General features: G+C 35.6%; 2 protein-coding genes across 2 annotated transcripts; one reads left to right on the forward strand and one right to left on the reverse strand.

Annotated features, from left to right (window-relative positions):
• Window positions 1-2,822: 2,822 nt before the first annotated feature.
• On the reverse strand, window positions 2,823-3,548 carry LOC117320795. The gene has a single exon (XM_033875283.1). It carries the CDS (start codon window positions 3,546-3,548, stop codon window positions 2,823-2,825), a length of 726 nt encoding a protein of 241 aa, XP_033731174.1.
• Window positions 3,549-11,775: 8,227 nt separating this feature from the next.
• On the forward strand, window positions 11,776-13,127 carry LOC117320796. The gene is made up of 2 exons (XM_033875284.1): window positions 11,776-12,493; window positions 12,634-13,127. Exons 1-2 carry the CDS (start codon window positions 12,416-12,418, stop codon window positions 13,060-13,062), a joined length of 507 nt encoding a protein of 168 aa, XP_033731175.1. The 5' UTR covers window positions 11,776-12,415; the 3' UTR covers window positions 13,063-13,127.
• Window positions 13,128-14,262: the final 1,135 nt, after the last annotated feature.

The raw sequence follows: 14,262 nt of genomic DNA on the forward strand, positions 1-14,262 counted from the left end.
ATGGCTAATGATAATGATAATTTGTGAAGCGCTTATAGGCATGGGATCCTCAAAAGTTTGAAAAGAAAGGCCTCATTAATTTTACAGGTAATCTAGGACCTTCATATTACATCTACAACTACGTATACATTAACCCATTGAAGATGTCAAATAAGATTACCTGAGTACCTATTCTGACAATTAGCTGCCAAGACGAACTTGCAATCAAAAGTAGATATGAATTTCTTTTCTTGCCAATATTTTGTCCTAGTCCTAATCGGGTATTGGTGATGTTCCATACAAAGTTGTTGTTTTTTTCAAAGATACAATATCATCATTATATCTAAAATATATTGCATATAAGATAAAGCATATGTCCTTGCGAAGGTTAAGTGTAAAAACTAACAAAAAAACCAAGACTCTGCTCTCTCAGGCTTCTTAAGGCGAACTGAACATTTATAATTTGTATTTATACATGATCTTGGGAATAGCGAGCTAGTAAAACCAATAATAGTTGAAAACAAAGTGAACAAATGCATTCATTAGATTGATCATGGTGGCTTTATTGATAGAAAAAAAACCAGTTTGTGAAATGATTATTTCCATTTGACATCATAACATACATAAACATATTAGAACATTTGGTCAGAGGTGGGGGACCAAAAATATGCTACCCATGGTTCCATATATATAAGCCCCAATCCTACTCTGGGCTAAATAGATTTGGAACCATGACCCTACCCGAAGATGGTATAGTACAACACAAGTGACAACGCTATATCAAGTTCTATACATTAGTGCACTTAATGCAGAAAAGTTATCTTGAATGTCTTGATATATTAACTTGCATGTAACAGCATATTCATTTTTATTCATTTCTGCATTTGTCAGTACACAAAATTTAGAAAGTTGAGTTAAAAGACATTATTGTTCATTAATATACATCATTTACAGTAACGTTCATGTCAATAATTTCAAAACTCTAATGCCTTTATGCTATTAGGTATTCTGTAGTGCAAATACATTTCATACGGTATTTTAATGTATGCTAGTTGTAAAACATAACTTATTAAACAAAGCATCAAACATGCTCGACTTAAGACTCTAATATCATTGAAAGAAAAAGAATTCACAGTAAAATTATCAGAGCAGAAATGATACTCTGTGTAAAATACATAACACAAAATAAAAACAAAAACAACGAGGTCATTGCTGATTAGATCATAAAGAAATTTTAAAGTCTGACTTTTCAATAAATAATTACACATCATAAAATGTAGTTCCGTCACAGTCAAGAAAGCCGTACGGAAAATGTTTGTGTTAATAAGCTTATGTCTCCCTCAACTACTAACAGAAACTAAGTGTCTAAGATGGTCATACATTGGATACTCAAGAAAATAATGGGAAACCTGTTCAAAAGAGCTGGCACAATATGTTGAATTAGGGTACAAAATTATAGTTTACATATATCGAATACATTGTTTCGCTACTAATTTTTTTCAATTCATCAGTCAATTATCCGATTCAATCAGGGTTTGACAATTAGTACTTACCCTAATTTCCAAATGAACAGATTGATCAGCACTATTAGTATCGAGTCACTGTTCGCTGGTTCACACATGAAGTTGCCAAAATCACAGTGAATTTAAAATTACCACCCTCGAAGCATCGCCGCATCATGGCGATCGAGATCGACATCACTCTCAATAGCCTTGAACTATGAATGGAATTCCAATGACAGTCGTGACGTCATGCAGTGACGTAGTATTTTATAAAAAAAATGTGACTTGGCAATAAAAAGTGCAGTTTGTTCCGTGAAATGATCGAATATGTCGAGGTGCAAATCATATGTAAAATTGGATAACTCATTTCAGCGTTGGTATTTTAAGGGGAAAAACGTCAAATAATTTTTTTTAATGAAGAAAATGGATGACTGATGGCCACTTTCGCCAGAAATTTGGTAGTGATGTGTGAGAAAAAGACTCTTTCATTATGTGTGTATGTAGGATAGGGATATTCCACCCTCGGCAAGCCTCGGGTTTCACCACATTTTGTGACCCCTCGGGTGGAATATCCCTATCCTATATATACACATATGAAAGAGTCTTATATTATTTTACACGCCATTTCAAACAAGTACTTATTACATACTGCAAACGTACACATTTCATCGGTGTTTATCTTAGTACAGTGGTAAATTATCTAACGGTAAACTGTTATAGTGATAATCTTATTTTAGCGGTAATCCAATTTTAGTGATAATCATATTATAGTGCCGTAATGTTATTCTAGTAGTAATTTTATTTTAGCGATTTTAGCATTTAACTGTACCGGATAGAAAGATAACCAATAGCCATCCGTTCTGGTCATAAAAAATGTCATTACTAATTTTTGTTTCAGAAATATGCTATATGATTTGACTTGAACGATTTGAAGTTATTTGCGTTTTTTGATGAAATGAGGCGGACCTTCCAATTTAAAGTCAACAGTTTGTACACTTGAATTCGTGTGGACCCGTCCAACTTGATTGGCAGCAAATGTGCACTTCTTGATGGAATCATTTGGAGCCGTCATTTTGTGTAGTGGCTAAAGGTCACACTCCGTTGAAGAGCCATATGAAACCATATCTTTTGATGGAGTCAATAGTTTATAATCAATGGTAGATTTTTGTTGAACCGTTTATTTTATGTATCATTAATGTTAACAGAATCATGTGGAATCGTCCTATATGCAAATAGTTTACACAACCTGGTGGCATTTCTAGTATACGAGGAACTGTCCATTGTGACCAATGTTAAAAGTTAGTAACCAAAGGCAGGTCATTGATATATATATATTAGGTACTACACGTTAAATGATTCGTCAATGCTTTTGAATATCAATTTTTCCCAGACACGTTTAGCAACATGGCGTATCCTTTCCCATATTTGCCCTGCCCCATTTTCAGCTACAAAATCTTGGCGGATATTTTCTCGTCCATTTTCTCCTTTCATCTGTCCTACGTGCTGTAATTGTTTATTGCGTTCCATTTGTATATCTGCAAGTTCTTTGATGTTGGTTCTTGGTTTTGGTTGTATCGTGTTCTGCTTTGTTGATTCATCTTTCGGTAGTTCTTTTCGCTCCATTTCAGTTTCTTTTTGTGTAGCCATTTCAAATTGCTGCCTTATTTCCTCAAATTTATTACCAAAATAGCTTCTTTTCTGTTCGGTTGGATCTTTTCGCTGTGTCTCTTCATTCGCTGAACATTGTTCTATTTGAAGGTCGTCCATCATCTCCTCCATGTCTGATTCGGGAGTAAACATCCATTGTTCTTCAATCTCGCGGAATATCTCAGTATCGATGAAACCCTTTTCACTAACGACGGTTTCAATCATGTGGATTAGTGACCTCGCGTCTTTATCCTTGCTAATGACAGAACCTTCATTATCAAAACCAATAAAGCGACGTTGACATTTATTCAGAACTGTTTCCAGATCTGGCTGGTTTTTGGAAACGTACTGATACATAGTCATATTGTGTTCCTTAAGCTCATCTTGTCTAGTGAACACCACTATCAAATGTTCATACATTCTGTCTCTCCCAAATATGTCGTCGAGCCATTCAACAGTTTCACAGTCTTCCTTCGTAAATCTGCCAATCGTAACCACCAGGAGTATGATGTGTGGCCCGGGAGAGGCTATACCCAGACAGCGTACGATCTCGTTGGAGGTTACCTTGTTATTGACTTCAGTATCAAATAAGCCAGGTGTATCAACAACCATAATTTTTTTGCCGAACCTCTGTTCTATTGCGTACTGGCATTTCTTTGTCACCGATTGCGTCATCGGACTGGCCTCAAAACGTTTACATCCTAGAATTGTGTTAGCAGTCGCGCTTTTCCCAACTCCTGTTTTTCCAACGAGAATGATCCTCAGTTCTTCCATTTGGGGTTCCTCGGAATTTTCCATTATCTGCAATGAATTATATTACAGTATATAGCCTTTGGTTTAGTGAAGCTATCAACATGTCAACAAGCAGCCATTATTTTATTCGGTTAGAGTTTCGATGTCTAACTTCACACAATTCATAATGATATCTTCTCCATTTCCTTGAATATTGAATATATGTAATAATGAATCTGAGACCTCATCGATGGCACATGTACTATATATCACATATTTAATGCATAAAAGCATATGTTGTCAAATGACTGTATTAATTTCTTTTGTGACCCTATGTGTGTGAATGCAAATCACATGTAACGCTTCCAAATTCCGCGGTACTTCGAAATCAATAATGTTTAAGCAAATTTTCCGTTCACATTATGATGCAGATTATTTTATATGCATTATTCGTCACATGATCTAATACAAAATTTACATTCAAAGGTGCTTGTTCCTCATAGAAATGAGCCTTCACACATTCTAATGAGGATACAATGATTTGCCAACCGAGGGAAAGCACAGGAGCGTCAACTTATAATGAATTACATACTTCCACAGTTTACATCTAATGCATAATACACTTATGGACTCTAAATAAAGGAATACTCACCATTTATGACCAAAATAAGAACAGATGCTATGATGTGAATCCTAATCGTATTCCATGTGATAATAATCCCAATGCCGAAGTTGTTGGAATGGAGCTGCGAATTCTGTCGACCTGCGTTGATACGTTATCTAGTAATGTTAGTGTTTGTTATATCCGATAATAGTTGTACGCCAATTGGTTGACACTAGGGTAGGTAGGACCGAGTATTGTCTACGTAACAGTGTGAAAATATACACATATTTGAGTCATATGATATGTTTTGTACCTTCAAAGCTAAAATAAAGTTTCTCTCGTCAGTTCAAGTTTTTTTTCAAACTTCAGCATAAAACCAAATGTCATTTCAAACGCATGGCACGATATTTGTTGGCTAGAATTACCTTATATGTGAAATTTTGGTTGATCAAATTCTTAGGGCTAAGTCAAGAAGAGTTTTCACATTTTTTTCCAAGTAAGAACCGAGATACCTTACATGAAATAAGCTGATGCAGATTAGTCTGTGATGGCCTTGGTTTCGTGTTGATGGGCCAACAATCAGTATAGAATCTGTCGGTAGGCCGATATTCAATAGGAAAAAACATGTTATACCTCGGAATACCTTGAACTCGACATTGCTATTGTTATCCGAAAATGCTGACCTGGTTAAACTCTTTGTGGTCATTAATACAGTATCAACTCTATTCAAAATACAAGACCTTATATATAAGAATGGGACATCCAGATGATTAAACATGTTTTTATGATGCTATAGCTTGTAACAAAGGGGCTTCCGCCTATCTTTAAGATTACGAAAACATCAAACAATATCGACATGTCGTAAACGTGGTTATTTCCACGAGGGTTTAATGTCGTGATTTCAAAAAGAACACGTGAATTTTTCTATTGGCCGTGTTCTATAAATACCACATACATAAAACAAAAAATATCTTTAAAAAAGATAAACGGCATAGTTTTAATGCTGGTGGTTATACTGTAAAACTACTGGTAAAATAAATTAACGAACTAATGTGTTTCAGCACAGATAAGAAAATTATATCAGGCTGAATCATTTTTGGTGATAATAAGATACATCCACTTATTTAGCTTGCATTCAACTTTAACGTTGTTTTGTTTTTAACTGGATATCTGCATTTTGCATTTACCGCTACATTGACCAATCACATACTTCATCTTGACCAGTAACGCTACCTGTCGCGTCATATCCGGGGCCAAGATAATATTATACGGCTATGGGTCAAAGTTAAACGACATCCTCAAAATGATGGCAAGGGTAAGGAGAACGTAGCAAACAACTAATTTCCAACACTTTAAGAGGCTAATTGGTTAGATTTCCATTTCATAACCGATAAGAAATTTAAAAACATTTGAAAGAATGTGAAACGCAATGCACTTTCTGTTATTTGTTGAGTTTTAAAGTTTTTTAATCGAACGCAGATGTCTGGAAAAGAAGAGAAAAATTAAACTATTGCGTCTCTTTAACATGCCCTGATAAAATACCTCGATGTTTAAGTGTATACGATGATGGTTACGATTAAATCTAGAAATGAAACAAGATAAAACACCTTCCAAACGATGTTATAAAAGCAGGACAAATATAGCGACACATCTTTATCTTTTGTCAGTTGTTTTTGTTGCACAAGTACATGAATATCGGGTGTATTGACAGACGGGGCGAGTGCTCGTGCGAACATGTACATACTGTAAACATGGGACCATACAGTAAATGTCAGCACATACTGTAAATATGGGAACATACTGTAAATGTGGGAACATATTATAAATGTGGGAACATATTATAAATGTGTTAACATGCTGTAAATGTGGGAACATACTGTAAATGTGGGAACATATTATAAATATGGGAACATACTGTAAATGTGGGAACATATTATAAATGTGGGAACATACTAAAAATGTGTTAACATGCTGTAAATGTGGGAATTTTCGCTAAATACGCGAAAGCCATTCATGTTTAGGAAATGTATGTCCACTGCGGAAATAACCCACACAAGTATAGTTTGTCTATCGAAATTCTGAATATAAATCCCTCAAAAATAAGTACGTTTACAGTAAAGATCCTTAATCCTTAAGCACAGGCACTTGGAATAATTACCTAATCCAAGGTCAAACTTTGAATCCGCATTGAACACAAGCTATATCCTACCGACTGATCTAGGGGAAGTTTTCTTCTTATCGTTCGATAGACCCTAAGTCTAGCAAATCATGACAGGAGTGGTCGAGTGAAAGAGGAGTAATTAGACACCAGAAAATGCCGACATCAAAACAAAACCGTAATACTGGTCGATAAAACGGGGCCATTCTTCAAAACCTAAAAGCAGAATAAGTATAAATTTTGGAAGGGTAAGGTTAATTAGAATATGATGTCGATCAAACAAATATTAAATTATCCTCATCAACTTGCATCTCTTGAAATCGAGGGTGAGTGTCCTTGCTTTCAAGTTGCTTCATATGTCCGATTGACATCGTCAATAAAGGTTTTTGTTATTCACAGATAACACATCGTCACAGATACTTACAGGTGAAATTGATGACCTTGCAAAATCTCAGTTAGCTGATAAGCTCTTCAATAAAATAAGCTTGTATAAAACAAGAACAAGTCGGTCAGTCTAGTCACATGTTTTAACGATAAACGTTCCCTCACAGCCCACAGTCATACACGAGCAACGCCGTTTTCCTTTAATTGAAAAGAAAGCCCCAATCACAAGAGAACTAAAGCGCTCTTCAAGCGTGGAAGAGGTAACGGCAGTCAAAAGGGTGGAGAAATCAAACGCTCAGATGGAAGGAATGCTTTCAAGCAGTGAATGCCCAAAATCGAACAAGAAATAAATAAAAAATTCTTCCTTGCTCTTCAAAATTAAAATCCTATTCATTTCACCTCTAGAGCAAACAACACCCAAATAGGGCTTCAATTCAGATTTAATTCTAGATAAAGGCCAAGATGAACCCCCTTCCCGTTCCTCCCCGAGCAAGGAGTAAACGTTGTGGATAAATTTGCCGATAGAGTCTAGGAATCCAATATAAACAAGGTTTATTCTTTCTAATGCATAGATACATTCTTATACTATTTGTTTCGCTCTTTTATGACACTTTTCCCGTTTATAATATAAATCAAATAGTACAACACAAAGGATATTAAGTTTTACACATCAGTGCACTTAATGCAGAAAAGTGATCTCGAATGACTTATATATATGTATCTGTATGTAACAGCATATTCATTTCAATATATCAGTCAGTACACACAATGTGGAAAAGTTATCTTGAATGAAAAAACAATAATGTACATTAATGTATATCATTTAAAGCGACTATAATGCTAAAATCCACTTGCAGTAAAAGATATAAAATGTGATGTTTACTACAAAACTATCACTTTCTACTTATAACTAAAATTAAAAGTGAATACAACAATACTTAGTTGATATCTAAAAATAGCAAATGCAAGTAGAGCGGTCTTAATTCAGAAAATCACTCGAGCCTTTCTTATTTTCGGGAAAAAAATCTTTTTTTCTTTTCGACGGAAGTAAATGGCCTCGTTACGTGACGAACCAGACCACCCATTCGGCTTTATTCGTAATAAATCGAGCATGACCATGTTTACAAGCAGCAGTCAGAGTGAACAAGATTAAAGCATTGAAAATTTGTACAAAAACAGCAAAGGTGAGTGACTGTATAGGCTCGTGTATCGCTTCATGATGGGTATATTTGATCATCTATAGGCCAAACTCCTGAAGGCGAAATCTAAAGTTATAGTCGCTTTAACGTTCATGTCTTAATAATTACAACACTATTGTGTCTTTATGCTGTTATGTATTTTCCCTTCAGTCCGCTTAGTTGGCTTTGCTCAAATGGATCCGTCAAAATTTCAGAATATTTTTTCAAAATTGATTTCATTTTATGCAAGCACCAGAGACACTGTCTCTGCCACAATTTAGAACAAACGTTCGATTGAAACCACGTAGTTTCTTTGTAAAAACTTTATGGGAACTAAAAGTTTTCCTTTTGCATACTCTCTCTCACTTTCGGGTCATAGACCTGTCAATAATCATATCCGAGAAAATAAATCACCATATACTAGTAGTTCTTAATTACGAAAAACACTCCAACTGACGTATATTTGTATCACGGATATATGTATCCCTATCCTCGATACTCCAGAGGTTATATTCACTATGAAGAGAGCGTATTGTGATCGTAACCGCTGGATCACAGTCGCCATTTGCATTTCAAGGTCAAAGAGAATCAACGTTGATGCTTTTATAAAGTCAAATCTAATCAACCATTCTTGTCTCTAATATGAACATTTCCGTTTGCTGTCCATCTTTCTGAAGCATGACCGTTTGTGACAGCCTGTCTAGCTAAATAGGCAAGTTGACTCTTGAACTTCGTTAAATCTTCGTTCACTGAAACTTGTTTGTAAAATTTCACCTTTTTAAAAATGTTAAACACATATTTCAGTAATCTAAACTTGGTGTCGACGGATCGCAGTCGTACGTTGGCCCATATCAGCCCGTGTGGTAGTTGTATATGACAGTACACTTTCGAGGTATAAGAGTCGGCCAATAGAGGGGCACATGCAATTTGTTCCGATGTGTATGCCAATAATCTGTTAGGAGATCTGGTTACCATATTCTCAAAATTTCATCTCCGATATATTTTCTCTAGGTCCTAGTTGTATGTTTTAAAATACTACACCCCCGTATAGCTCACGAAGTTCAGTACTTACATGATATATACTCGTTCGCCTTTCAGGGGAAAGAAAACTCTCCTCACCGGAGAGTGAATGGTTCATTTTATAGTCTACTGGATCGAGGTTGTGTAATAGATCAAGATTAATCAATTGCTCTTTAAAGTTCTTCAAAATCTATATTTTGATACCACTTTATAACGGTAAACGGTATGTCAATAGGAGTGCTGTCCTAACAATTTTGCTAAGTATGGAAGTTCATCAATATACCTATGCAATATGAATGTCATTTTGCACAGATGAAGTGCTTTCCTACTATTTTCCTGAGAACACTCTAAGCATGAACAGATATTTTGTTATCATTTCAGAATTTGAAATAATGATGGCTGTACCTTTGCTAACAAATAGTTTGATAAGATGTTAATTTTCAAGCCAAAAACATATGCAACAATCTGCAACAAACAGTTTCACCAACAATGTTTTAATTCTGAACTTGATGACCAGAAACCCTCGTTCTTTATTTTGATAAAAGAAAATCACGACCCTTGACCTGTGGCCTGATTTTATAAATAGATATTCGTGGTAGTTTGTGATAATCAGAACGAAGTCTAAGAAAGAAGCAAGATAAAACACTCGTGAGCGAACTTAGTGATAAAAACGTCGGGTATAGATAACCGCGATTTTTCTTTATATTTCGTCAATTATCTATACTATATCCTAAATCACAGGGGCTTGGGAAGCTCTCAACCCAAATATATATTTACCATGGATTGTGAATTTTTGTCATATGGATGGCGTTTTACTATTTATCCCATGTTGTATATATCACTTAGTCGTTATCACTTAATGAATAAGTGATATCACGTAAACAACTAGTGAGATCACTAAATGGTGTGTAATTCCACAAGCGCATAAGGCGCACGGCATACTAACAATACAACCTTTGTGGTCATTGACCGATCTATCTATTACAGAAGAATCAATGCAGGATATAGACTCACTGAGGATAACTGGATCTAGTAAACTGGATCCGGTTTGACCTATACGTGTAGGTTCTAATATTACATAAGTTAAACTATAAGAAGTTATTATGTCTAAGAAAATATGGTACAGATAACAGGTCTACATTAAAATCTCCAGTAATAACCAGATTAGGCGAAATGTCAAGAGCATTATGTATAGATGCTCGCAGATTATTCCAAAACGGCGAAACTGCGTTTTCAGCTCTGTAAATGGTAGTTAGGTACAAATAATAAATTTTGACTGCTACAATGTAATTTGTATCCAAATTGCTTCATCGCCGGGATATTCAAGATTTGCTAAACGGCTTACTTTTAACAAGTTATTTACATAGACTATAACACCACTACCCGCAAAGTTTCTATCTAACATAAAAGGGACGTTGACGCCTGAAATACCTATATCCTCAGAACTGACATGTTCATCTAAATGGCTTTCAGTAAAGCATAAAACATCGTATTCGCCTGCTAAATCTTCAATATAGTCTAACTTTGTTCTAATGCTTCGAACATTAAGATGAAAAACTGAAAGCTCATCAGAGCCCGGGCCAGGATTTGATTCAAATGCCATATATGTTAATATAAGAAACATTAGAATAAAGGAAAATTTAAAGTCACTTAGCAAGCTTATCTTTTTTTTTTTTTTTTTATGAGTCCATAATTTGGCAATATACATATGCTATGACCAATGTGTGTGTGTGAATACAAGGATGGAACTGTAGTTTAGGGACACTCACATAAAAGTAAACATTTTAACAATAAAACAATAGCGATGCTATATTTATGAAATAAGATTTGCATCAAACTTATAATTAAATATGCGAATAGTACACTCGAATACACGGCTGTTTTAAACAAGGTTGCGAATGATTCTTTCTTATGAAGAAATATAATCTTTTGCTTATAGAACGTGTTTTATAATAAAAACCACCCATGGCACGCCTCCATGTATCAATACAACTTCCCATCAAGGAGGATAAAAATGGTGACATACACTATAGGTATCTAGGTGACCAGAGTAGTTACATGATAACGAAAATATTTCGTCTTCATAATGACAGAATAAGAAACGTTCGACTGACAGGAAATGGATATCGAAAGAGAAAAGGAGTGAAAAAGAGGAAATTTGAAGAGAAGGAGAAAAGGAGATATTGAGAACGGACAAAGAAGACAGAGACAGAAAAATATGAGAAATAAAAAAAAACAAAAACAACAAAACAACAAGGTTGTATTTGATATACAAATAAATAGCTTTTGAGAACGACCGGTGGAGAGGTTCATTCATAATAATACTTATAGTTAACATTTTATACAAGTTTTGAATATCCTCATTTAGGCACATATTCTTATTACTAATAAATTAAAAAAAAAAAGATTAACACGGAGAAAAACATATACATACATCTTAAATTGTAGAATTTTATAAATCGTTTGCATATTGATCAGACTGATCTTATTATAAAACCCGACCCCGAAGCCGTGCCAATGACTATATTCCGTACACACGGCCGCTTGCCCATCACATTAGGACAGTTCATGGGTCTATATGGTCATTAAGCGGACGTATACCAGAATACAGCCACTGGAACGGGCATAAGGGCGACTTTATCAAATTCTAACTTTTAATATTGGTATCGACTTAATCTTTCAATAAAAAATCCTCATGTTGTGTATTTGATCGTTATGTTTACTTGCTGATAATTCCTTACAGGAAAGCAACAGACTGTGGACATTTTTACGACCCGATACTTGATATATCGTAAAAATAGTGTACAATTACCTCCCCTTTTGGACTTAATACATATTAGGGTTTGCGGACTGGGTATGCCAATGTGGGCACTGTGGTAGCTTAAATACATTTTAGCAAAATGACAAAATTTCAATTTTTAGCAGGAGTCAATATATGATTTCACAAACCTGAAAAAAAAATATTGTATTAACTCCTCGGTGATGTCATTAGGTATTTCCAGTAAGTAATTGATGTCATGTGATCTCATTAGAACCAATGAGTGATAGTGTTACATATAATAAAGAACGATAATGCCTCGTTTAAGAAATACATTATGACGTCATAAAACATGTTCACCAGCGACGTCATAATACATATCGTATCTATGCGCAGACTGTCGCAACGTTACTTCGCACATCTGGTTAACATACATTTAAAGTTTGCAAGAAAATGGGATGTAACAACTCAAAGGGGGACGAAAATATACAGGAAAGTTCAAATTCGTTCTGCTGGAGGAAACGAAATAAGGTAATGTTTTAAAACCTGCCGACCCCACGCTGTTTAATTGTTGTACCTGTCTTGCAACTATGTGTCTATTTACTGAAGTTTTAGCGGTAGGATTACCACCAAATGTGAATGTCTGATTGAGCCATTTTTTCATGTCCTAGGTCGCGCCCGCCAAGGATCCTATTGAAGAGAAGGCCGGGCCATCACTGGATGCTGATAACACAGTACGTAAAACAAAACAGACGGTTTTGATGCAGCTGAAGGCGGAGGGAATTGCCCCCAGGAAAGGTGACGGGGGCGTGGCTTTTATTGTCGAAATCGGAGGCGCCAAGTCCGAATCCTCAACCTGCCCAGTTCTCCCTGGCGTTCCAGAAAGCACACACACCCAGTTCGCCAAATACACCCAGGAGGCGTGCCAATCCGTAAATTTCCACCCTCCACGACGGCTCCCTCCAATTAATAAATCAGCTATGGACGCAAAGCAAGAGCGGGCCAGAAAAAATAGGGAGCGGAAAGTAGCAGAAAGGAAATCCAAGTGGGCAAAAAGTTATGCCCGAGTGCAAGCCACCATGCAGAAGTCGCCAAATTGATTTTATGAAATAGCTCGAATTTCGACTTGTTATTTTGTTGATAATAAAGCTCTTTTTTCAAAGAATATTTGTGTTTTGTTTGTTATACTCCATTAAGTCAAAATGATACTGCTAATCTTTACAGTACTGATATTCCTTTAATGCTTGGGTATCGAAACAACGTAACAACGACAAGATTTTAGTGGCATTTTAAGCAGAAAGCATGTGAATTCGCGAGTGTTCGAACGAATAAAGGTCGAAGGATCAGTCAACGGGGTTTGTTTCACTTTATCTTTATCTTTACCAATAAAAGGTGGAAGTAGATGATCTATGAAGTTATTATAGGAGTTATTTGTCGTGCATCCAATATAGCAGTTTCGGTTTTCTACCTTTTCTACGGCTAGCAAGAGTTTCTGTTTCTTGATAAAAACCACCATTACAAACATATGATGGAAATTAAGCTTGTTATAACAGGAAATATCTTTGAAAAAGATAAACGGCATATTTTTAATGCTGGTAATTATAATGTAAAACTGCTGGTGAAATAAATCAACGAACTAATGCGTTTCGGCACGGATAACAAAATTATATCATTTTGAATCATGTTTGGTGATAATAAGACTGCATTTGAATCAGGAATATGATTTTATTAATGTGTCATTTGAAAAAATACATCCACTTATTCAGCTTGCATTCAATCTTAACTTTGTTTCGTTTTTAACTGCATATCTGCATTATTTGACCAATCACATACTTCATCTTGACCAGTAACGCCACCTGTCGCGTCATGTCCGGGGCCAAAAGGGTTAGCTTCTCGTTGTGCCTTTTAAGTTTTACTTCCATGATGTCATGGTAGATAAAATCAGGTGTATCATACTTCGTCATTTACTGGTCAATACGTCACCTGTTGTAGATATCACTTTTAATACATATATAACATTGTTACACAAATTACAAAGTAAGACAACTTCATGACTCGTGCCCTGATCGGCCTCGAACTCACGATCTACGGCACTAAATCGCCTAGCCAGAAATACCCGCAGCTCCTAAAAGAACATTCATTTCAATGGCGCAGTGATGGTCGGCCCGATACCCTGACATGATCATAGTGACAAGTCGTTTTGGTTGGAAATCATTCAATCTGATTAAAATCAGCTGTTACATAGCTACGTTTACGCCTGGCCTAGTATATAGTAAAAGTAGCCATATAACACTAGCGGA

This window comes from Pecten maximus, unplaced genomic scaffold (assembly GCF_902652985.1).
Source record: "Pecten maximus unplaced genomic scaffold, xPecMax1.1, whole genome shotgun sequence".
Taxonomy (NCBI): domain Eukaryota; kingdom Metazoa; phylum Mollusca; class Bivalvia; order Pectinida; family Pectinidae; genus Pecten; species Pecten maximus.